Raw genomic sequence first — 27,139 nt, 5'->3', positions numbered from 1 at the left:
GAACTGAATGCAAATTATAAAGCAGAGATAGTCTGCTCGCTTACTAAGTACAAGCTTAACGCATTAGCATCAGCTGTTGGAGAGGTGTGTGTGGTTGGCATCATTCATTCTATCTTGTCCTGATATATCTCACCAAACGCCTTATTATTTCACATCCAGACTAGAATGGCTCGTGCCATCTCAGAAGACAGAAAGGTAAGCTTAACGGTGCTAGACCATGCTTAGCATGATGCTTAACATTCAACTGGAAAATGCTAGATTTTGTAAGCATGAACTTCCGGTTTCATTAAGATTTTATATTTCATAAACTGGTAATTAATATAGTTTCATATTTGGTTGTATATGAACGTATCATAGAGTACTAGAGGCGACCACCAGTATATGTTTCGAGAACATCAACAAATAGTATGTTTTCATTAAATAATCTTTCTTAATGTTAACATTCAAGCAATATACATTATACGATGTATGTATATTCATCTTGTATGTCTTATTACGTAGGCTATTTTACACGAATACGTCACACTTTCTAGGCTCATATTCCGTTTTCCGTGTCAACCACCTTATAGGTTGTTTTATAGGTACATTTACACCTTCCTGGTTTTTACTAAGAACATGCGGATATTGGGAAGTTATTGCGATTGGACCGGACATATCAAAGTTATAGAAAACCACACCAAACCCACGTACATCTGTAATTTGAATTATTATCTATCGATAAAATACCTTATTTCGTTAAACTATAAAGCTGTTTTGAAGTGTTTCATTTATGGGCCATCCCATAGACCTTCCTCTTGGTTACCACTTGTGCGCAACGCGACGAACGGAGGCGCGCACGTTGAGCTAGTTGGAACCGCGTTAATTTTTACTCGGATGAAATTTTTATAATTTTGTTTAAATGTTTGCGAAAAATATGACAGCGTGGATCGTGTATTTCCGCAATGGCGGCGTTAATTGATCAATGCTAGTAATTGATTAAGTACCCGTATCCTGTCTTTACCAAATTCGGAAGCAAATCGAGTTAACATCCCTGGCTGTTGAAACAGATAGCCTATAAAGTGATAGGATTTAAAATTCGAAGCCCTGCTCCCCGATGAGGCAGGAACGAATGAGCGTTTAAAAGTTGCACAATTTGGAATGTCGATGGCACCCCGAAAAGTTATAGGCCCCCAAATTGAATAAGTGTACAACCGTACTATTAATACTAGCAATTACAACTATCTATCCATTCAATTACCTCAATAATGCACAACATTCAATCTAAACCCTTTAATTTTTATCAAATTAAGTATTCTTTGGAGAAACTGGTTAACTGGATCTCTAACTGGATCTTCTATCAGGATCGAGAGACTGGTTAACTGGATCTTCTATCAGGATCGAGAGACTCGGTTAACTGGATCTTCTGTCAGGATCGAGAGACTCGGTTAACTGGATTTCTATCAGGGTCGATAGACGGGTTAACTGGATCTCTATCAGGATCGATAGACTTGTCAACTGGATCTCTATCAGGATTGATAGACTAGTTAACTGGATCTCTAGAAACAAACTGGCCGTGGTTCACATCAGAAAAGCTCTACTACTGTCGCATAATGTTCACTCTCGAGATGATCGTCATCTTGCTTATAACAAAATTATTATTCTTACTATTCAGTTTATAGAAACGACTCAGCATGAATAATGATATTCACACCGTGTGAAAACGACCTTCAAAATGAGGCACTGTAATCGTAATCGATGTGTAATAACCATCATTCGGTTGTGGTGTTGAAATCAAGAAAATCAATATCATCTTACTCCCGTGGGAATTGTTTTATATTAATTGATAATCGGCGTGCTTTGATCGATCGGTGTATTGCTTAATGCAACGTGACGTCATCATCTAGCGTGTGTGAAATACAACCTGCAGATCCCCTTTGTGGAGCCCGAGGTTCCCATACGCGCAATACGGTAACGCGGTACGCGTATTATTGTTGACACATTTTTGTTCGCGTAATGGGTCGATGTACGTATGCTTATGCAATGTCCTCTAATGTGTACCGCCAGACAACCAACCCCTCCCCTCTCCCTCCCAACAACCCCCAATCAGTGTTTAGTCCGATGTTCATGTTTCTGTGCGCCGTAGAAGAATATAACATTAATTTTTAATTTAGTTGTTGTTTTACAACCATTTTTTGCACATTCATTGGAACTTTGGTCATAAAAACTAAAACTGAGAAACCATAAAATGTGTTTGTGTCATTCGGGAAGGAAGCTCCCCATACGGTGGGAGGTAAGTACTTCCGGTTACTGTTTGTGTTCATCATTACCGGAAACAAATTTATCTGTCTGGAACCGACGAATTAGTTTTGGTCGCAGAAATTATCTTTCACAATGTCTAGACCACTAACCAATCGCCACAGGTGGTGACTTAGTTGTTATGGTTACCACAATAGTTTAGTTTAATTTGTTTTGTCTAGAATTGATGGCCAAAAAAAGAAGAATGTGATACAATAATTATGGCCATTGTTGAAATATATGTCCAGAATAAACAGTATATATGAGCCGTAAAAAAAAAGAATAATTTAACTTTACCGGATCGGACGAGCCGCTGATTCGATCCCGTTGTTGTACTGTAATTGATTATTAGGCCTACTGTAATGTACTCAAAGGATTGGCAATAGGATATTATGGATTAACTGAACTTATTTTTTGATTCATTATGTTGTTAGTTCTTTTTTTCCTCGTTTTCATTGTTGTTTACTGTTTTTGTAAATCACAGGTTTTCCCTCTGGGATTGTTGTGATGTTGTTTTATATAAAATAAAATAATTTAATTTGTTAGAAAACCTTAGCTTAATTGTACGAGAATTAGTCATCCACGAACAGGCCCTATTCCCCTCGCCATGCTCTGTGAGTATTTATAATCCGTGTACAATGTGGTATTGTTTGAATCGATATTTCCAAACTCAATGAGGCACATAACGAACAATCATTAATTGAGAACATTGTATAAGATGAAATGATAAGGCAAGGGCGTTCAAACGACACTGTACAAGGCTAGCTGAGTGTTAATTATACCAAAGTCCGACGTCGTTCCCGTTTACCTGTGCTGGTATACCCATTTACACTCAAGGCCTATTACGTTGTTTGCTGGGATTGGTTTAGGGCGTTTAGTGGGCAGACAGGTATAGTGGTGTACTAACAAAATAAATATGGCAGATGAGACGGATATTGCTAAGGAAAAGCGACAGGTAATCGTTTACAAACGTTCTTAAAATGTGTCTATTATTTATTAATTTGTTGCGTCGTAATTTTTGTAAAGGGGTTACAGTAGTTGATAGATTAGCTCACGAACAGTGGGCGTACTAACCCGTTCATAAGCCTGGAAGTACAAGTCGTAGAATAATTGGCGAATAAATGGGTAGGCCTATTATAGTAAAAGTATTAAGGTGTTCACACTAAGTTTGGGACTCGCCTTTACAATGTTTTGGTCAAATAAATGAAATGAAAATTGCGAACTAGCTCTGTGTTTTCCGTGTTGACGAAGTATATTATTTATTATTATAAAATGTTAATTTAGGATTTGGTAATGTTAAATATATAAATAATTGGTGTCTTTAATGTGATAAATGATCTATTTACATTGTTAAAAACGATTCAAATTCTGATATACAAACATTTAAGTACAGATCGTAAGTTAAAAGTGTACTGCAACATTCTCTGACGTACATCAAAAGTGCAATGCTGCCCTCTATAGTTTGTTTTGGTAATTTAAGAATTTAAGTGTTTATGTGTTGGCACTACTTTACTATATACAGTAAAAGTAATATTCTTGTTTATGGAGTTTGTATACCGCTTTAATAAAATTAGAGCTTAAGAGTGTAAACTAAGTTTATGGTCTACAAAATTCACAGTTACAATAGGTTAAATTTTAATCTGTTATATTATTTTATCATCAATGTTTATAGATATCTTTATACAGTACTGTTTAATATTTGGTATATTTTTGTTAATTAATGCACAGTTATAGGTAGCAGCAGGCCTTTTATACTGAGTTTCGTATTTACGAAAGTTCACTTTATTATAATCGATTGTTAATGATCTCAAACAACACAAATAATTTTAATATATTAAAATAATTATTTGTGATTTTAATTTAATAATACCTAGCGCCCTCTATATCAAATATTAGTAACAACATTTTTTGAAGAAGTTTGTGTGGTGGTAAACACACGTTACGCCCACTGCACTCGAATTGAGGTCTGATTTTTTTCGCTGTCAGTCACAGTCTGCCAGAAATTAAGGCTAAAGTTATCAAACTTGGATTCATAATAGTAAAGATAAGAGTTTTTCTTGCCAAAACCATTTTAGAGTTTAGTAGGAATTTGAGGACTGGTAAAAAAACTGTGTGGGTAGGACCCCTCTGGAGCTACCTACCACCTACCTACCTTGTTGTTACCTTTTTATCACACACGAGTGGTTAGTGTGTTGCCTGTGGTGTTTTGGTGGTCGATTGGCCTTCAATTGTGCTTGGAATATATTTTATAGTTGGGGATTTTATAGTGTAAAAAACATGGCTAAAGTCACCATAAAAACTGATAAAGATGTTTATCAAGGAACCGAAGAGGAGGCTTATGAGTCTATTCGTGCTATAGACACAGCACGAAGAGATGTAAGTAAACAAAACGTAAAAAAAAACAACACAATTTAGCTGTCAGGTTATAAATGATGTCTAGGTAGGTGAGTTAAAATGCACAGACAGGCAGAGATGAAGAGTACCTGTTTGTTGTGTATTTCCCTGTACTGTAGGGTTAGCCCTAGGCTAAGTTACTGTTGTATTGTGTATGACCCAGGGCCACGTACCTAGCTAGACATCAACTTTTAATACTAATAGATGGTTTAATGACGCATTATTAATAACGGCACATTTTCACACTTCACTAAATAACTGTCTGCCGTATTTGAATGGAATCATTTAATCTATATATTAATACTGTACTACTATTATTAGAAATTATTTTTGTCAAATTGTAAATAAATATTTTTTTACAATTATGTTCTGTTGATTGTTCAGCTATATAAATTGAACATTATAATTATTATCTATCATTGTTAATTTTGAATTGATATTTTGTAATTTGTATATAGGTTTAAAAAATATTAATAGTTGGTTTTATATTTTAATTGTTGCAAAGGTTTACTATAGCTGACCTGTCATTGAAATAAAAGTAAAATGTCATTTTTAGGTGTTGTACAAATTTACACACAGACAACAGTTGTTGTGTTCATGTAGTCCACTTCAAACTGTGATCCTTTGACCCTTAGTTTGGGGTCAACTTTCGTTTGTTTGCCATCCCAATAACACTTAGTAATACTTAGAAATTTGAAGCACGAAACAAACTTTAAATACACTTGTTGATGGTGTACTACATAGATTAAAATATCGATAAACTTTGAATTTTGGAGCATGAATTATTAGATAATGATGCTAAATGCTAACCACCTCCCTCCCTTGTAAATTGTACCACCTCTTAGAGAAGTACTGAATTTTATTTAAACGACGGAAGGGAAAGTGTTTTACACAGTTTTAAGATGCGTGTCGTTTGATCTTTATAGTGTATCAACATTACCATTCACTGTAGCCTACTATAGTTATTAGTAAATTGATGTACAATATTATCTTATTTTTTCTCTGTTAAATTAAAAAGCACTCAGGTGAATGTGATTAATTATTGATAATTCATCAATACTTGATATTACATATTGTGACTTGGTTATCATGGTGTCATACCTTTTAAGCACAAATTTTAAGTACAGAACTAAAGTATAATGGCCTTGCACTGTGTCAACTTACTTTGTTTTTAACAATAAGAATACAATCCTAGTAATTATTTGTTATCCTTGTAACTAAGCTTCATGTAGCTATACAGTATTATTTTTTCTTAATTTGTAACATTTTGAAATGTTTTGATTCTTGTATTGTATTGTAAACCTCTGTCTACACTATCAAACTAGTTTGACAAAAAAAGTATGATGTACCCAAATATGGTAGTGATATGGTATGACATCATCATGTCCATATATGGGAACATCACATTTTTTTGTTACATAAAGTTTGATAGTGTAGATAGAGTTGAATACCACCATGTACTACTATATTCAGAATAAACTAACTACAGACTTATTTTCCTTTGAACAGTCTATAAATAGAGTAATTTTGCTTTGTTGTTCAGGTTGTGCTAGGCCATGAGATAGGAGCTGGTGCGGCTTGTGTCAAGTGTGGTGATGCTTGTCCTGGATTTGACCTTCACTTTTGGAGGTAAATATCTTGCACATTCTGGTCAAATATTAAAAAAATCTTTCTTTTATTTTTGGATGTTGGTTAACCGAGTGGTTAGGACACTTGGCTGTCACACAGAGAGACCCAGGTTCAAACTCCCAGTCTAATCAGGTGTAAATGAGTACCTGGTTTAAAATACTAGGGAGGATAAGGCGACGTGGAAAGGAACTGACCACCCTACCACATAATGCCAAGGCTAGTCAAATGAGCTCCTATCAGCTCATTCCCCTATGTTCAGAAATGAATACAGGACTTGCCTTTACCATCTTATTACTAGTTTATTTTCCAGTAATTGTCTCATTCTATGTTTTCTATCTTTTCAGGAAAATATGTAAAAATTGTAAATGCGGACCAGCTGACCACAAGATTAGTGACCCCACGAACCATGAAACAATACGAAAGATCGGAAGATTATTTGACGATGACCGAGCTGCTCGATACAACCGCAAGAAAGTTACAATTGCTACGCAACCATCGGTGACGGATCCAAGCGCTACAACACTAGAAAATGGTGGAGGTGAAGGAGAAAAAACAAATACAACATTTGATTGGATACCTCAGGGTGCTACTGAAACAATTGTAAGTATACAATCTTGCTTAGCTCACAATCTTGTCATCGTTGAATAAGATACTTCAGGTTCAGGGGGCTAATGAAACAATTTTTGACAAATAATCTCACTCACAAAATCATCAGCATGCCCAAATTCTAAGTTGGAATGAGTGAATGAGCGTCGTTTGGTGGCAGCTGTAAGACACAAGGGACACTATGGGGAGAAGAAAGTTGTGGTATGTGTCGTCTACACCTGTGCGCAATGCAGCCCAGTAGGCTGCAAGTCGCAGGTCCTCCCATATATATATTTAAAAATGTTAAATAGAATTAATGGAAAATAAGGACTGATTTTCAATATGACATAAAATACATGCATAAAACAACATACAAAATAAGATTACCTGACATTAAAATATTTTAATTAATTGTTTTGTCTTACAATGACTTATCAACTTAATACTACAAAATCAATTATGTACATGTTTACACAGTGTTATTGAATGAGTTTGAATGTGATGACTATGTCTTATTTCTAAACAAACCATTGATTACTTGGACCTAAAAATAAAACATTCACTTTTACATTTTAACAACAGATCTACATTTTCGTCAATATTATGCTTACATTAGTACCATTTTACTTTCAATAATTCTTGTACAAAACCAATTGATTTCCAATAATAATACTCACTTTCTAAATGGATTTATAATTAAAAATTAATATCGGATATATTGCTGACGCTGTGTAAAATTAGAAATGAAACGTCGCTAAGAAAAAATTGGAGACTTTAAGTCAATGAGATTGGAATCAAGTGTCGGTTCTTTTGATCTACTGTTCAATGATGATGTCCTCACTTTTATGCAAATTATATTTTCACTGGAGAATCTAGACGACGATTACGTTATCGCAATCCTCACTCGGTTCTCAGATTTTGAAATCAAGTTATTATTTTCAGTTTTACATTTCAATTACCTTTGTGGTAATAAACTTAAAGGGTAAGTGTTTGATTTTCTTTCAAATTTAGACAATTAAGCTGGTAACTGTAGGCTAGGTATACATATGTATTTTAAATAATTAATAAATTAAATGGCTTTTATTGCTGTTACAAAGTGGTTTATGTATAGGCTTCATTATATTTATAGTATAGTATTAAAATCGTAAATTATTCATAAATTACTATTCTTTAGTTACTAGTATACATTATTTTTTAGTATAGTTTAATTGTTTATATATGTTACTGGCTTAGAATTCAAAATTAATTTTATCAAACAATAAACCTATAATAACTTGTGTTTTGTACACACACATCTTTATTCAATTATCGTTCTTAAGCTCTGTCTACACTATCAAACTAGTTTGACAAAAAAAGTGTGATGTGCCCAAATAGGATAGTGATATGCTCAAATATGGTAGTGATATGCTCAAATATGGTAGTGATATGCTCAAATATGGTAGTGATATGACATCATCGTGTCCATTATATTGGCACATCACATTTTTTGTCACATAAAGTTTGACAGAGCTTTACAGTAGTACTGTACAACACTGTCAATCGTATAGGCTGGTATACTACAATGTATTGAGATACATCTATAAAAAAAAATGGTGACCACTCTGTATTCCATACAGTAGCTTATTCTTTTTATTGTTTATTATATTTCATGGAAGTAAGGAATTGATAACATGAATGGCACTCATCGTACAAAACCAGCAATCTGTCAATCACGTTAAACTGGTTATTGTAATTGAACCAACAATTTGGTTTACTACTTTCAAATTTTGATTGTGTTGTTCATTCATTGAGTAAGTACCCTATTTGTAATCAATTTGTCAAAACGCTTTAATATTTTATGCTTTACCACAGATAAAAAGACGTATTATTGTAACGTATCGCAATATAATTTTTACATAATTGTTGTCAAATACAAATATATAAACTGAAAGATATGCAAATTATGATAAATAAGTTAACAAACGTTTCATAACTAAACAACTTTTTTATTAAACATGCAATATATTTTGTAATAGATAACATAACAAAAAATATGCAGAAAATAATGTAAATATATATGAGATTAATTGTTGTTTATGTAACATTGAATGAATAAAGGTGGTAGTTAACCACAAAAGATAAAAAAAAAAAAAATAATTGTTATTAAAATGTTTAATATTTTATGCTTTATATAAAAATTGTATTGTATTGTAACGTATCACAATATAATTTACGTAATTGTTTAATTTTTGTTTGTTTGCAGATATGAAAGTGATAAGAACGCTAGAGGAAAATTAATGAATCATGGAAGAATTTAAACAGCAATACTTATAGCTTATTGTACAATACATCAGTCTTTCTCTATTGTTGAAATTTGACCGTATTGCACAGCATCTTGTCCTTAATTAATATTATCTTGAATCAAACCAGATGTATTGAAGAGTTTAACAACAACAAGCTTTGAGATTCATTAAGGCTAATCAAGATCTAGCCTCTTTCATTTACACAGCAGATGTTTTCATTATCAATACAATATCATTGATTACATTAATGTTATCAGAAGTGAATGTTGCCATTAGTTGAAGCCCTATACACTAAAAAACATTGTTGACTCACCGTAATAATTAACATACAGAAAAAAACAATATGTTAGTAATACATTGATTGATACTTCTGAAGACGTTTGTAGAATAACAACCGAAACATTAATCATCAAATTTATTAATATTATTTCCTTTTTAGAATCACATGGTGTATTGATACTTTTGAAGACGTTTGTAGAATAAAAACCAAAATGTTAAGACATTCTCAACTTTATTGTTTCCTTGGTGTATAGCCACCATACTTTGCTCGTCTGCATGCTTAACAAAATTGATTGTAAGCATGCTTAATTCATTAATGTTTAAATTAAACACAATTTTATTCAAGATTCAAGACATTTTTAAAATGGAAATTTTTTCTTGGCATAATTAAGACAATAAAACAACCAAGAAAAATACATCAAATTGCAAAAGGCAATGTTAAAATACTATTTATTAGCATCTTTATAGCAAAATATAAATAAAATTATTAGATTCAATATTTACAGTAACAGTAGCCAGACAAAAATGATGTAGAACATAAAAGAAATAAAAGGAAAAATAATAGAGTATTTATTACTATCTGTACTCAGGTTGTGTAATGTAATCTGCATTGTAGTTAGAGCGCTGAGTCAGCAATCTGATTATGTAATGCGTCGGCGGCGTTGTGAGTGTTTCTCCATTGTTGGCTTCTTTACTATAATTTCCTTATTTACAATATTTCATTGTAATACTGTAACCACTACAATCATTTTGTAAAAGATTAACACGAGCGTTTATTTTAGATTTTACTATTAGAAAAGAAATAAATTGTTTAAATATTTGGTTTGGTCTGTATGCTATTTATATTCATACTTCTGAGCTGTTAATGATTAATTTTTGTCAATAAAATTATGAATAGCTTTCATCGCAGTCAAGCGTGTTTGATTACTAATTAAGAATATTGCAAATCTTGTTCAAGTCCAATTTAATTGGATTAATTACAATGTTTACAGGTTTTATTAAATTATATTTCAAGAATAATATCGTATACCAAGCATTTGCTTCATTTTTGTATTTTTTTATTGATAAATTCAATTTTAAAAAGCCAAAAATAACCCCCAAAAAAAACAAATTAATACTTTAGAAGTTCACAATAATTCATTTTAAAATGAATTTATTTATTTGGGTCATTCAACAGAAAATGATTTACTTTAATAAATTTCTCACAGCCAGTAAACGCAAGGAACAAAAAAACCTAATACCATGAACAAAATACACTAAACTATTAATATTGTGAAACGTAAGGAAATTGGTGTAAAAAATACCCAACTCGTGTTTCCTAGAAGCGGTCTCTAAATAGAGGCTATCCGCCTCACAGTTCATTGACACGCATCAAGTGATTACCGCTAGCTCCTTATGAGACTTTAATCCAATACTCAAAGCGCCCTCACAGATGTCATTAACCTCTTGCTGACCTCCGAGCAAAGGTAAAGATATAAACAAGCCTGGTAATTATGCTAAATATTGCTGGGAAATATTTCATAAAGTGCCTGGAGGTGAAAACATATTTCCATCTTTAAGTACTGGCTTAAAATTTTTGAAGAATGTTTAATCATTGTGTGCATATAAATAAGGACCATTGTAATGTAAATGTCTTTTGTGTTTTAATTTAAGACCAGAGTTGCGGCTATGACTAAATTCTAACTTAAGATTTTGTGAGGAAAATATTTTTAAAAACATTTTTTGAAGGAGTATATTAAATTTTAAAAACAATTTTTTTTTATTTGAAAAATGTTTGAATAGTTTCTAAATATCAATAGTTATTTAGGATATTGAAATAATATCAATATTTATATTTTACTCTCTAAAAGAGAAGATTTTTTATTGAATAAGATGATAAATTATAAAATGTTATTTAGAAATATCAGATTGTTTTATGTACTGCTGCAGGAAATAAGATGTAAATCTATGTCAGTACAACATTAAATCACATTCAACATTAAATGACAGACAACATTACTTAAACATTCAGCATTCTAAGTTCAGGAGGTTGAACTTAGCTGAGGAAGTTATCGTCGCCACAAGGCTTAAGAATTTAAAGATGTACACTATATGAACATTTACTCTGACAACAAACTTGCTTGCTTGGACAATACAAAATCTGACGAATTGTGAATCATTGTAAACATACCGATATAAAAAGTCATCTAAATATGAAATGCTGGTTGAATATTTTGCTAATTGTCTATTTTATTTACATTATAAGTACTGTTTATCTTTGATGCTTTGTTTGTTGACAACTAGACATTTGAAAAAGTAAAGAAAAAAATGACACATAAAGTAAACGTTCTGTTGAAAATTTCTTAAGCTCTGTCTACACTATCATTGTATCAAACTTTTTTTGACAAAAAAATGTGATGTGCCCATATATATGGATATGATGATGTCATATCACCACCACAATAATTTGGGCACATCACACCTTTTTTGTCAAACTAGTTTAATAGTGTAGGCAGAACTTAAGATGGCTTGGACAATAAAACATTTCTAAAGAATTGTGAATCATTGTATACATACCAACGTAAAAAGTCATCTAAATATGAAATGCAGGTTGAATATTTTGCTAATTATCTATTTTATTTACATTATACTACTGTTTATCTTTGATGATTTGTTTGTTGACAACTAGATGTAAATGTGACACACACAGTAAACATACTGTTGAACATTTCTTAAGCTCTGTCTACACTATCAAACTTTATGTGACAAAAAAATGTGATGTGCCCATATATGGACATGATGATGTCATATCACTACCATATTTGGGTATATCACTACCATATTTGAGCACATCACTGTCAATCAAAAGTCAATATGTACATGGTATATGAGTGAAACAAATTTGTGAACTTAATACTGATAAACATACCTTGATTGAAACGCTGAAGGAATGTCTTAAGGGTTTAGATAACGCAAGCAATTGATGCGAGCAAAGCGGTAGAAAGATGAGATAAAGTGTGATGAAGGATATCATATTGGTATGAATGACTCTATACAGTCCTCCTTACAGTAGGCCTACAGCCTCATTGCTATGTCTTGTCAATATTTAAGTGGTGTCTGGAGGGAAAGGTAGCTTGTTCATTAATTGTTTGGACTGAAAATAAGTTTGTCCATTAGACTTCTAAGACCTGGATTAGTTTGATTCATTGTAATGGAATTTTCAAAAAGTTTGCGGCAATAATTGTATCTGGGAATTAACCGATATTTGGACTGTTAGTGTGTAATTTAATCAATAAATGTGCGTTTAATCAATAACTGTGCGGTTTGGCTTTGGTATTTATTAAATTTATTTGGGACTTTTTAATTGTTGTTACTGCACAGTTGATATTTTCTTTTTTTAAATGTTTTAACTGTTGTCTTTAATACAATCTATACTTCATGTTTTTACAGGTATCCAGGTACATGGAAATGATTCCCAAAGAAGCGCAACCAATCTCCGGAACCCATGGCGCTCACATCCGTAACAAACAGCTCCATGAGCAGCTACCTTCCCACGACCAAGCCCCAGAATTCTGCGACAACCTCTCACAAATCGAGGCCGATAAACTCAAAAACTTTGTCCAAGAGTACAAAGACAACGCCTTAGGTGTCGGTCAAATTCAAGAGGTACGTCCAAACGAGGCACCGATTTTGGTACAACAGGTTACGGACCAGATGACCGACCTGATGATAGAACCGCCGGCAGAAGAACAAGGGTTGTCTGCGGAACATCCAGGAGCACCGGACAAAGTAGAGGGGTCAATCCAGGTCAATCCTCAAGCACCAAAGCTGCATATAACTGATAATGGCACCAGTGGTGTGTCCACACCAGTGCCATCAAGTCTTCCAGTTAACGATCAAAATGAGTCTGATGCCATTGAGCTTGGATCGCCGGCGCCAAAGTGGGTACGTACAAACAAACTTGTGTTTATTTCTAATCTATACCTCCTTTTAACAATTAACATTGTCAAATATACCGGTATAAGTCTTCACTTAGGCCTACTGTGTAGGATATAAAATTACAGTATCGTTGTCAGTTTATTAGAAGGGAATATACCTGCATAGTCGTGCCATAATGCAGTAGATAATTTTGTCGTCAAACACTACACTAGCTAGAAATAGAGGAATATTAACATTAAGATTTGGCATTTTCAGATTTCTTTAAATTCTCAAATGCATTTTGTTTCATACTTAAAAGGTTAGCACTTGCTCCATAGAAAACTACATGGAAGTGCATACTTTACAATGACCTTTGACATTTAAGCATCTAGTATAACAATCATGAGGCAAACATGTTCATCTCATATGTACATGGTTACGTGATTATTGTGCGGTTTGACATTGTTACAAAGCGAACCTAGCAAATTTACACAATGAGCATATTTTGTCACAAATTTTACCCAGCGTTATTAGCCACCCTTTCAAAGTGTATCTACTTATTACACCCGAATAATACTGCATTTAGTTTTAAAGTACTGGTGATAACTTAGCAGTTCTAGCGTTTATTTCAGCGGTAGTTGTATTGGAATTTACAACACACAGATATAACAAGTAAATTGTTTATTGCCCAATATTATCCTGCGTTTACGCGGGTTTATCAAACAGATTTAACGTTCAAAATCAGTGTTTTTCAGTCGCTCGCTCGCGGGAGTTTTAACTGATTATGTAGATTTAGTGCAATGATTAGGAAACTCGACATTGTACCAGATTTAGATTTCAGTATAATAATCGTTAAATTATGCTTTTAATTCCACTGGATGGTTTTTGCAATAAAAGATAATACTTTGTTTTACTCCCTTGTGATTGGATAAAAATGTAGGTTAAATCGAGGTGATTAAGGGGTTCATTAAATGACTACTTCTGGGATCAACAACTTTCAAATTAAATTCCAATACTGAAAATGTTAAAATTTGATATAAAACAACAGATGGTTTACAAATTGAATACGATGAATCCAGAAAGAGGTTTTCAGGAGGAAATCAGCGTAAACTGATGTTGATTGAATAACTGAAAAAACACACAAGAATATCATAAACTAAAGTGATTAGGTAACACAGAAAGAAATACCAAATGTCCTTGTTCCTTAAGATTGATGTAAGTGCAACGCAAGCGAGTTGACCAATGACAGTTCGGATAATGATCGGTCAAATTATTTGTGTTGCATACTAGAGTGGGAACCAATACAAGCTTTCAATTGCGCAAGTAACAATTCTGTTGTGTGGTCTGTTGCAAAATTTCCTGCATTGTTTTCATATTTGAACACAAATATTTAGTGAAATATGTAACTTGATCCTTAAAACAACAAACTTGTAAGAACTAAGAAGGTGCTTAAATACATTGTTTGATTATCTTCCAAGGAAATGTAACTATAAATATTTTGTGGCTGTGACTAAATATACATCCTGGTACTGTAACCTATTTTTACCTAACAAATTTAAAACATATTCTAAAAATATGCATGTACAGTATGTGCTAGTTACTTTAAGTATGCACTATACCAATATGTACAGACTTACTTTAAGTACTGTAGGCCTAGAATATTTAAATTAAGGAGCTTTTAAGACCTTGCTAAACTAATAGCAAACGTACCACATAATGTGTACATTACTTGTACTTAGTTTGTTACTTAACAACCAACTAGCACGTACTCTCCTGCATATGAAAAGTATGCACAAAAAACATGTAAATATTGAAGTATGGTATTTATATTCTATTAAATAAATTAAATTCTAAGTCAGGAACTAAGACCTCACTAAACTAATCGAAAAATGTGCAACATAATTAATGTGTGCGTTTTACTTAATGTTACTCTACAAACAGTATGTTGAGAATTAAGCTAATTAGATATGATATCTGTAATTAATTATGAAGACGGTGATAAGCCAATAACACTTCCACAAGATGTTAGTGATGTCATTACAAGTAAAGAGAGCATCACGACAAGATTAGTCAAGCTTGAATGGTTTAATGTCCGCTGGTGTAATTGCTAATATGATTTATTTGGATTCATAACATTGGATGTTTCTTGTTAAACTGACAACAAAAGATTGATTCTTTACCAAAATGCAATTACAGACGATGACAAAGTTCACCTTGTTCAGAATTGTTAGACAAATTGAAGATTAAATTAATTAATGTAACATGTACCAAATGATCCTAGTCGCATACAATATATTGGAGATATTAAACTATACCTTATAGACTACAGTATCTGTACCAAATGATCTAACATAACACAACATGATTTCTCTCATCTCATAAAATAAACAAAAACACAAACAAACAAGGAGTAAAACATATTTTAAAGATGAAAGGGACCTATAGGAAAGCCAAGGGGCTTGTAAAAGGAGGCCCACTACAAACTAGTTACATTAATTAAGATACCATAAAAAGAATAAATAGACAAATAGACCAGACTAATAGACAAACCATACAATATTTTGGGGATATTAAACTATACCTAATACTATAGACTATTTGTATATAATTCTTTACGTTAAACCATTCATGATGTGTGTGACGTTTTGACTTGTTTTCAACAAATCTTAATCTGGCAATGACTAGATGTTAGTGATTGCAAGGAGTACTGTACCTTTGCTAGTTGTAGAGCAGCGCCCCCTATTAATAACCTTAGTCTGCGATTTGCCGCACATGTATGTGTTTATGAATGGTTTAACGTAAAGAATTATAAACAGATAGTTAATATAACAACCAGATGAAAACATTTTTCAAAGATACCTAATACCAGAGATAAACATTTATTACGCAAAGCCAAAATGTTTTTTGTTTTTGCCAACAGACAGGAAACTATGAAGAGACGGGTTATGTAAGTGACTTAATGTTAGAATTAAGCCAGCATATTGGAATTAATATTTATTAATGTTATGTATGTCGGGTATTAATGTTATGTATGTCGGATTGGGATTTGATAAAAGCATTTTGATGGTTTTTAGCATTTTGATGTTCAATTTGTGATTCAAATTTTCGACTGCGTTCACATTTCTACTAAATGTGTTCACATTTCTACTGTGTTCACATTTCTACTGTGTTCACATTTCTACTGTGTTCACAATTCTACTGTGTTCACATTTCTACTGTGTTCACATTTCTACTGTGTTCACATTTCTACTGTGTTCACATTTCTAATGTGTTCACATTTCTAATGTGTTCACAATTCTAATGTGTTCACATTTCTAATGTGTTCACATTTCTAATGTGTTCACATTTCTACTGTGTTCACATTTCTAATGTGTTCACAATCCTTCTGTGTTCACATTTCTACTGTGTTCACAATCCTTCTGTGTTCACATTTCTAATGTGTTCACATTTCTAATGTGTTCACATTTCTACTGTGTTCACATTTCTACTGTGTTCACAATCCTTCTGTGTTCACATTTCTACTGTGTTCACAATTCTTCTGTGTTCACATTTCTAATGTGTTCACAATTCTTCTGTGTTCATATTTCTACTGTGTTCAAAATTATTCTGTGTTCACATTTCTACTGTGTTCACAATTCTTCTGTATTCACAATTCTATTGCGTTCAATTGATGATTTTGTGCATTGTGTTCAAGTTATTCTTAATGTTCTTGTTCTTAAATGGACGTCTTCTTAGCTGGTTTCTAAATATAGGATTCTTTACTACTATGTTTCTCTACTACTACTACTCTACCACATCATTTTTTTTCTGCTTTTTTCTTTTTCCAAATCAGAAGCTGTTCTTAGACTTTTTTACTTAATGATAGTTATTTCTCAAATGATCTCTTATTAAGCTCTGCCTACACTATCAAACTTTATGTGAGTGTAGACAGAGCTTAATATATTTCTGTATTCTTTTTACTCTTTTGTAAGTTTGTTTATTTACTTAGTACTGTTTGTACCTTAGCATTTCTTTGAAGTTTTCTCAATGCATTTCATCGAATCTTTTGTATGTGGTTTTTATTATTATAGAATTTTTGTAATGTTTGCATTTTGTGATTTAAATAACACTTGTGTCTTGTTTATTTACTGACTTAATTTTTGCATAATAAACAGTTTCTTTACTCAATATTGCATTCATACAGATTTGGGTCCGCAGTTTGTTTTAGCTTATTTACTCAATACATACATTTGGGCTCATAGATTTGGCATTGGTTTATTTTTCATTAGTTTGTTTTATCACAGTAGTGTGAGAGTTTTAGTAGTTCACCTGGTAGAATAACATTCTAAAGTATATTTACTTAAAGTGATAAGAATATAGTCTTGGTTTAGCATAGTTGTTAAGGGTCCCTCTTGGGTTGTTAAATAAAGTTGCATTTTGAAAGGTATTCAGATTACAGTATATAAGCAAACATATGTGATTGCAAATACACTGGAATGGGTAGTTAATATGGTCAGAGAAATTAGTAGTTTGCTGGCTAGTTTGTCTAGATGTTCTTTTTAAGTTTGGTTCCCACTAAGATGCTACACAAGGACGTAGACGCAACATATCAACGCAAAGTGCTGTTAAGCTCTGTCTACACTAACAAACTTTATGTGACAAAATAATGTGATGTGCCCATATATGGACACAATAATGTCATCTCGCTACCATGTTTGGGCACATCACACTTTTTCTGTCAAACTAGTTTGATAGTGTACACAAAGTTTATAACATAACCGTACATGTCACAAGTGGGAACTAGCAATTTAAGCAAGGTGTCATAGACATATATTCAACACCATTTTCTATGTTGCATACGTCGCCAAAATGATCCAACTTCTCGTAAAAAGAAGATTTGAAATTGTAGAATGAGTGTTTTCTTGCATCATGTTGTTGCCTTGCTGCAGGATTTTTTTTCTAGTGGGAACCAAGCTTTAATATCAGTGTTATGATATCATAACTTTAAAACTTGTTTTCCACTATTTTATGATATTTGTTCAGCCTTTGTGAAGCTAGTCATTGCTGTACACTCTATCTCTCTTGCTACTGATAAGTTTTTGAAATAATTTAGTAGAAAAATGATATTTCACCTTTCAAGAAATGAAATTTTATTCAACATTGTTACTTGATTCCGGTCGATCATCTCCATAAATGTCATGTTAATGTTTCACTGAATATTTTGCACAATACAAGTCTGAGTGTCTGCTACTGTAGGTAATTATACCGTGTGTTTATACATAATCCAAGAATTTTAAAGAGAGCATTTAAAAAATGTCTCATTCCTACATAATGTTGAGTGTCTAATGTCTGCACACTTTGCATCTGGCACATTTCTTTTTTTTTTCTATTTCATTTGCATCCAACAGCGAGTAACTAATTGTAGGATGGATAAACTATTTTTATAATTATTCATAATTTATCATGCTTATAAACTAAGTCTTGAACCCTGGACCTTTGGATTGGAAGGCAATTAAGCATGTTAACCACCAAGCTACAGCTCCACTGATGATAGTTGTAGTTGATACTTGTTGTTTAACAATGACTTGGACAAGTTTGCACTATACAGGCCTCCACATGGCACTATTAATGTCCTATAGCTGTAATACAGTGTCACATATACCACATGTGCCAGGAGTATTATATTTTTTTCTACGATACAGCCATCACATGTGTTATTTTGTATCACAGAAATTACCTGTGATACTGTACTATAGATAGGCCTACTGTGTAACTGAAATTCAGCTATATAGTTTCTAAGTCAATGTATATATTCCTTTTCTTTGATTTATAGCATGTCTTGTCAACATTCACAGTCCAATTATTGTGTTTGCTGATCATATTAACACTGTGGCACCAACAATGACACCACGTCTCACACCCTACATAAATTATTTAGAAATAACAAAATTGGAAAAACACTGAAAAAAAGTCTAAATACAAATCTGAATACAGCAATATAAAACTTTTCCATCAGGTGAAGAAAAAAATCTTTTGTTTGATCATGATTACTAATCATGATTAGTAATCATGATTACTAATCATGATTACATGTGACTGTTCGATACATGCATACTAATTTTAATAGAGCAATTTGAATTCAACAATTGCTAATTTCCGATTGTAAAGTCATATAGATATTGATTGAGAATTAATGGTGCGTAAATGGTACAACCCAAGGCAAGAAATACTGATTTGCTAGCCCATAATTATTGCCTTTAATTACGCTATTCTTTTGAGGATAGAACACTATTTTGTTTGGTCTCCACTTCAGTGCGCAACATCTTCCCGCTGGGACTACTAGGCGGTGCAGTACTAAGTAGCTACCTAATTATAATCATTATTAATATTGGATTTGAATATTGTAATATTTTCTCCTATGAATTTTGCAATTATGTCAGTAACTACCACAACTGAATATGATTCCAATATTCAGAATTGTGTCAAAATAAAATATATATCCTTTTCTATTAGTTTGAGTTGGCCTAGTTTTAAGCCCCTTATTATATTTTTCCTCTGAAGATCAGAGTATAATTTAACTTGTCAAATCGATACTGTAAATCATTTATAACTGGAAATGATTAATTTAGTTTACTTGTAGTTAGAGGACGTCCCTTACTAACTCCTCTCTCAGGGGTTGTTATAGAGTTCAAACGATTGACAGTGAAATCCAGTGTCCTATTAAAAGTTTTAAAATCTAGGGTCCTTCCTAGATGATGTTTTTAAGGTTTAAAATGAGTCCTAAAATAGGTTTATAAATAATAATAATATTTTAATTAGTCCAGAGTTTATACTTGCATTGATGAAGGGCTGGTGTTTATTGTTTTGATTTAGCTTTTTGCTTATTTTATTTTGTATCTCCATTGAGATCCAGCCAGTGATATCCACAGCATGGTCATTTTTTCAGTAATGTGGCTTTTGATTTAAATACAATTATATTTACAATAAAGTAGTTACTTTATTATAATCAAAGAAAGAAATGGGATCATTATGTTGAAAGTCATGTACTATCAAAATAATTTTTTTTCAGACTCGTTTTTGACATTTAGTAAAATCATGATGTAGTAGACATCTCTTCCTACCACTTACTTATACGTAATATTATCTACTGTAGTAATCCTAACAGCATGTCTGCTCTGAGGTAACTGTCATTTAATACAGCATCACCACCATTAACTGTCGTTGTTTCCACGGTGACCTACACATTACTAATCAAGCCCCACCAATATAGATTATTGCTGACAACTAGATCATTGATTTTCAGTTGTGTTTTTTAAACTAAATTCTTGTCAAGGTTGAATTATTAATAGAGGATTATAGGTTTGTAATTGTGTTTTATTTAGATGATGGTAGCCTTTAATTTGGTCATATTTCATAGACCTACTCTCAATTATTTAAATTGAGCCTAAGTAATCCTAATAGTTTATCATGTGTGTATCTTGTATGCTGACTGTAGCTTTTACAAACGCTGGCCAGTTATTTAGATTTTTGGTCTAATCGTATCATATTTTAATCTAGCTTTTAAAAACCCTGACCAATTATTTAAATTGGGTGTAAATAGTATCATGTTTTTATCTAGTTTTTAAAAACCAATTGTATGATATGAATTATGGATAAGTTAAGTCTGAAATGGAAACCAATTTTTGTTTTGTATCTTGCTAACTAAGATTGTGAAATGTTAGAGACTTAATGCAGCACTGACTTAGACACAGCTTAAATGATTAGTTCACATGCTAACATGTTAATGGAAGTCGTAAAAGACGCAACGAATAACAAAAAAAACTATTTGCATTAAAGAATTTTCTTGACACCTTTTTGAAATATTTTCATTTCTAGATATGAATTAAATGCAATTACAGCTGCCATTTGCATTCCATAATGATCAGATATTTACAAAATCTTAAACAGGAAAAGTTAATAATATTCTAATATGAAGTTTAATTTTATTTTCAGTTTTGTATTGTTGATTGTTTTCTTCATTGGAATATTTTATCGGTGTCGTTATCAGCATTGTCATTATCAGTAACATTTTCATTTATATTAACATTGTCATCATCATCATCATTGTCATTATCAGTAACATCATCATCAAAATCAGATCATAGTCGTCATGATATTTACCATCATAATCATCACTTGGACTATATTCTTATTTTTAGTTCGTCATATTTTACTACCAGATGAAAGATAATACTAAGTTCATGTTTTGCTAGTCTATTGTCCACCAATGGGCGTGGTCATATAACATACCTGATGTTATAATACAATAAAAACATTATAATTAAAGATGATGAATTGATTAAGATGACGCATTGTGAACAAACACATAAAGATGGTGAATACAATAAGCAACAGTGAATTATAATGAACTCTGTTGTCTGTCCAAGAGTACACAAAAAGTGACTAACGATGTTGATGACAGTAAGGGGTCTTCTTTAACTGGTAGTTAGGGTCCATCTCAGAAACTTGTTGATAGCGTGAAATGTAAGAACTTAATATGGTTGTTGCTAAGTTAATGTAAACAGTCTTCAGCATCTTGTAATTGCTGGTTTTTATGTTTTAAGTAATACTTAATAGAAAGGAACGATTAGTTTGGGTTTATAACATTCATTTGAAGTGATGTACGGTAAAAAAAAAATAATCCTATTTCATGTCATCTAGCACAGCAATTTTTTTTTACTATTTCCTAGTTTTTAAAAATGGTTGCATTTAGTTGTGTTTTTTTGTTTGCGTTAAATTATTATTAACATCATCATGCCTAGCTTACTTGGATAAACCGACAATAGCCCGTGCTCTCCAGAGAGAAGGCTTAGATACGAAAAGTTAAAGTTCCTAGGATACTCTTGGACCATAGTGGACTAGATTTATGATAGTCCGCAACCATGCCCTCATGTGGGAACGTTTATTATTTAGTAATGATCTTATATTTTATTGTGATTTGTTTTAGGCATGTTCCAAGTGTGGTGAAGGTATGAAGGGTGGTGACGTGGCAGTGTTCGCTGAGAGGGCAGGAACTAACAAGTGTTGGCATCCAGCTTGCTTCAGATGCCATACATGTGATGAACTCCTAGTGGATCTGATCTATTTCTGGAAGGATGATAACGTGTTTTGTGGTCGCCATTATGCTGATCAGATCAGGCCTAGATGTGCTGCTTGTGATGAGGTTGGTAAAATCAAAAGATTTGTTAAGCAAACATATCCACCAACATGCTCAATGCGTTTGTGGAAAACCAAAGGAAACTAATCCACAAACCTAAAGAAAACTACCAAAACAATAATAAGATTTGGGTTGTGTAGAGCATCTTGTTTATATGGGGTTTGTTTTAATGAACTGAATTGCTATCCAATCCTTGGCAATATATACAGTACATAAATTGAGAATACCTATTATAATGTTATTTAGATGTACAACATTTTCCAACTAAAATAACAATATTACAATATGTTTGAAAGCACCCTGTTGTCACTATCCTAAATGCTACTTCAGATTGAAACAAATATCTAATGTTAAGCTCTGTCTACACTATCAAACTTGTTTGACAAAAAAAGTATGTTGTGCCCAAATATGGTAGTGATATTACATCATCATGTCCATATATGGGCACATCACATTTTTATTGTCACATAAAGTTTGATAGTGTAGACAGAGCTTTAAGCTGGAGAGATTTTTCAAAACCATTAAAGCATGTGCCAAGCTTCCTGTTTTGTACTAGAAGCTATTATTGCCAACTTTGACATGATTACGGCGTAATTAAAGTTAAAAGCTTGTCAATCAACAATATTAAAGTTGATAAAAAAAAACCAATCAATTTTATAATTTTAAAATTTCTTTTCAGTTAATTTTTGCAAAAGAGTACACGCAAGCTGAGGACCAAAACTGGCATTTGAAGCACTTTTGTTGCTGGGAGTGTGACACACCCCTTGGGGGTAAACGCTACGTTGCTAGGGACGCTCATCCATACTGTCTTGATTGTTACCAAAATACTTTTGCTAAGGTTTGTGTTAAAAAAAAGTAGTTCTCCTAGTTATACGTATACCAAATGAAATCACAGTAGAACTCAGGCGCGTAAATTAGGCGGGGGGCTAAATAGGCTTTAGACTACCGCCACACACACACACTATAAAATTTAACAGCCAAGTCTTTTTAAAATAAAAAAAAACAACTGATCATTTTTATGATATATGAAATATTTAGCACCCTCTAATCTATAATGCTGGATCCACCCCTGGAACGCCTCTGTTAAGTAGTATTTTTTGTTGCTGTTAAAGTTAACATGAATCCTAAATCCTTTGAGAAAAGGAGTACACCAGTATTAAGAGACACTCTCTTGTGGAATGAACGAAGACCAATAGATAGAAATAAGGTAGGTAGGTAGGTAGGAATCAGAGAGGTTGCCAGTATCTTATACGACTAAGTATAGTGCCAGTCTCAAGTATAGTCCCTAAAATTAGGCTAGATTCAGACTAGAAAACTCTTAGTAAATGCCATTGTCAATACAAGTATAATCCCACACACTTTTTATTCCCATACTCAGACAGCCTCTGAGCCTGGGACTGTATGATTGTTTTATTTTTTTTTAAATGTCTTTTTCTTTTTGTAGACCTGTAGCTCTTGTAGCAAGAAGATCCAAGCCGATGGTCAACGCTTAAGCCACGGAGACAGCCATTGGCACGCCACCAACGAGTGCTTTAAATGTAGTGGTTGTCAGCAATCACTAATTGGAAAACAGTTCTTACCTAAGTCTGGTTATATATTTTGTTCAGTCACTTGTAAGAAGAAGGTGCTTCCATAGGGTTTAAGTACACATTTAAGTATAGACTTAAGTACAGACTTAAGAAAAACTTAGGTATAGACCTAAGTACAAACATAAGTAGAAACTTAAGTATATACTTAAGTACAAACTTAAGAACAGAGTTGTAGTCTATTTTTATTTCAGGATGGACGGGGTGAATCAGGAAGTGTAGTGACTCTGAATTAAGGGTATGAAAAAAGGAGAAAGCAATTTAAACTAAAGATTTATTCACAAACAAATGATTGCAAATGATTAAGCCAATGTACTTAATATACCAAGTATTGTTTACACATTTTGTATTCAGATCCTGTAGAAGTATATACACACCACAACCGTCACAATTCTGATTTTTATTACAATAATGAAAGTAACTGTAGAATACTGCATATATTTAGATATACAAATGTGAAATGGAGAAAACATATGTCTTACAAGAAATTGTGTTGGATTTTAACATTTTAATGGTGGGTAAATGTTGTCACAGACTAATAATATTAAGCCAAAGACCACGTCCTGATCAATGTACGTTAAAATCTTAAGTCCTGTTTTATAAATTTCTATTGTCAAAATCTTTTCTTTACCCTCTTTATCATGCTTGATGCCGTTATCTGCATTTGAAAGAGTTTTGTGTAGTTGTTCTTAGTGTTTGCGAGCTTTTTGCTTCGGGACAGTAGAAGGAAGAAGGCAACCGGGATTTTATATAAAATATTAATCTGTGCATAAAAATAATAATAAAGATTTTGTAGAGGTCACTTTGAACGCTTAGTATATACCATTACATTCAAGTTCATTATTAGGACGGTATTTTGTCAATTTTAAGTTCATACTTAGTCCTCAGTCCCAAAAAGAAAGCTCGCAAATGTTACATTGTTACAGTTGTTTTTAAACTTGTACAAAGTTTTATAAAATTTGGTGCTGATCTAGAATGAAGTAATTCTGCCTTTTGTGTACATTTTATAAGTGAGCTCTTTTAATAGTTACAATGTATGTTTTGTTTTAGTCATTTCAGGCCTACTTTACTTTCTGATGACGTGCCTTGAAATAGAATCAACGTGTTTTGTAAATGTTTGAGTAACCTAAGATCTCAAGATTTCATTTGTTTACTTCTGTTCTTTTTCTGATTTATTAATTTATATCTTTTGATTTGATTTAGTATTTTCAGTTTGTTTCACATTCAATTAAGGCGAACTCAGACATCTGAGTTGGCCTTTAAGTATATCCTCATTGTTTATGGACCACATAGATATTTTATTTCTGTTCTATTCTATGTAGGTTTTTATGTGGCGCCCTACAAAGAACAGAGCACCTAACAATGCAAGTATTATTAATTTAAAAGAAAAGTTTTAAGTTGATGTTTAAATAGAGGTTTTGAATTCGAAAGGCATGTTTATACTAGAACTTTAACAAACAATGATAAATAGATATTTATAAATTTTTTCCGAGAGAAAACAACCAAGGTATTCATATATATTAGAACTAGGATAATCATTTACACTATCTTTGATGAAAAAATTATTTTCACAAATCCAATATTTTCAATGTATGTCATTAGTCTATACCGTGCCTACTTACCTATCTGGTTTGTGTATTTATCGTCCTAGTGTAAACAGGCCTTAAAAATGATACTTGTAAAATAAAAGGGTTTTATAAAAATATATAATTAGTGTTGTATGTATAATACACTCAGCCTCACTGAATATAATGAGTTAATCTGTGAGAAATGTATCTATGATATTACTAAAAATGGTTATAGCGCCCTCTCTTTTTAAAAGTATTGCTGAATGCGGTACACAGTGCCCGGTTGGAATTAATACACCAAGGAAAAGTAGAACATCACGTTCTCCGAGATAAAACGTTAGTTTTATCTTTTAAATTGCAGTAATAGTTGTAATGATATTCAGAAGCGACTGATGTATATACTGTATAACAAATGTGATGTTTATATTAAAAATAAATAGTTTAGTTGGGCTAAGTAGATGACACTACATTTCATGCCACCCTGATAAAGTAGGCCTATTTAATGTTTTATTTGTTTATTGTTTTTTGTAAAGCTTCTATTAATAGTTTATGTATTTATATATGAATTTATATTTCACCTTGTAAACATGATTTCATTCTTCCTTAGTTCTTACTGCAGCTTTAGGCCTATATTATGCATTTTTGTGACGCTATCCTTTGCTATGTAGCAACCCTATTTCACAAATTGAAATCCCCATAGCATAATATACAACTGTTTTGTTTATACCATGGAGCAGTCCATGGTATAATAGTATATTAACATTCCATTTTTTTTCTTCAGATTACAAGAAATCATCTTTGAAAATGTTATGTGACATAAAAGTTCGAGTTCTGAACACACAAAATGACATTTGTTGCGAATGTTACATCGTCATAGCATACATTGTCACATTTATCAGGCAGTTTTTACATCACGACGCACTTATCACGTCGTCGCATTGCCCCGCGCGAGTGTTATATCGCTCACGTACATATATGTGATCACATTGCTGTAATGTAGAGACGTGCGAATTTTACATTTTTTAAAAATTAATGAATGTTATTGAATGTGCACATTTGTCTTGTTAATGTGCTCATAACATTGTTTAACCAAAGTTTTTAAAATATATTATATCATGTCGTGTTACGTAATCAGTAGATGATAGACAAATAAAGTAATTCTTCTAAATCTTCTTTTGTTTGTTTTCTTACATTTTGTGGCCTCTCCCCGATTTATAGTCGCTGCATCCGCCACGGCCGCGCGTGTCCCCTCCTGGACGCCTGCTCGCATCCCCTCCCCGCGCGCCTCCCCTCCTTCGTATTTCAATAACTTTGTAAAGAAGTAGGCTACCATTCAAAAGTTTTAAAATTGCTTTTTTTCTTAGTGTATGTGTATTATGCATTTCTAGACGCACGTATAGATTATCATCATATTTTTTAGACGGAAATAATATATGTATATTGTAATGTAACCAAATTTATAATGACCCC

General features: G+C 32.5%; 2 protein-coding genes across 3 annotated transcripts in view; one reads left to right on the top strand and one right to left on the bottom strand.

Moving 5' to 3' along the window:
• The window catches only part of LOC144856120 (NACHT domain- and WD repeat-containing protein 1-like), a 187,846-nt gene that overhangs the window by 13,442 nt on the left and 147,265 nt on the right, over nt 1–27,139 (bottom strand). The window lies entirely within an intron of this gene.
• Nucleotides 49–26,837, top strand: LOC144855151 (testin-like). 2 transcript variants are annotated; one of them, XM_078712968.1, is made up of 8 exons: nt 49–195; nt 6,212–6,297; nt 6,642–6,897; nt 12,873–13,367; nt 22,306–22,521; nt 23,195–23,353; nt 23,960–24,158; nt 24,206–26,837. In XM_078712968.1, the coding sequence occupies exons 1-7, from the start codon at nt 166–168 to the stop codon at nt 24,149–24,151; spliced, it is 1,434 nt and encodes a 477-aa protein (XP_078569094.1). In that variant the 5' UTR covers nt 49–165; the 3' UTR covers nt 24,152–24,158; nt 24,206–26,837. The 2 variants fall into 2 exon arrangements, with proteins under 2 accessions (XP_078569094.1, XP_078569093.1); XM_078712967.1 differs by lacking the exon at nt 49–195 and adding an exon at nt 4,384–4,650.

This window comes from Antedon bifida, chromosome 11 (genome assembly GCF_963402885.1).
Source record: "Antedon bifida chromosome 11, ecAntBifi1.1, whole genome shotgun sequence".
Classification (NCBI taxonomy): Eukaryota; Metazoa; Echinodermata; class Crinoidea; order Comatulida; family Antedonidae; genus Antedon; species Antedon bifida.
This window is presented reverse-complemented; position numbering and strand designations above follow the sequence as displayed.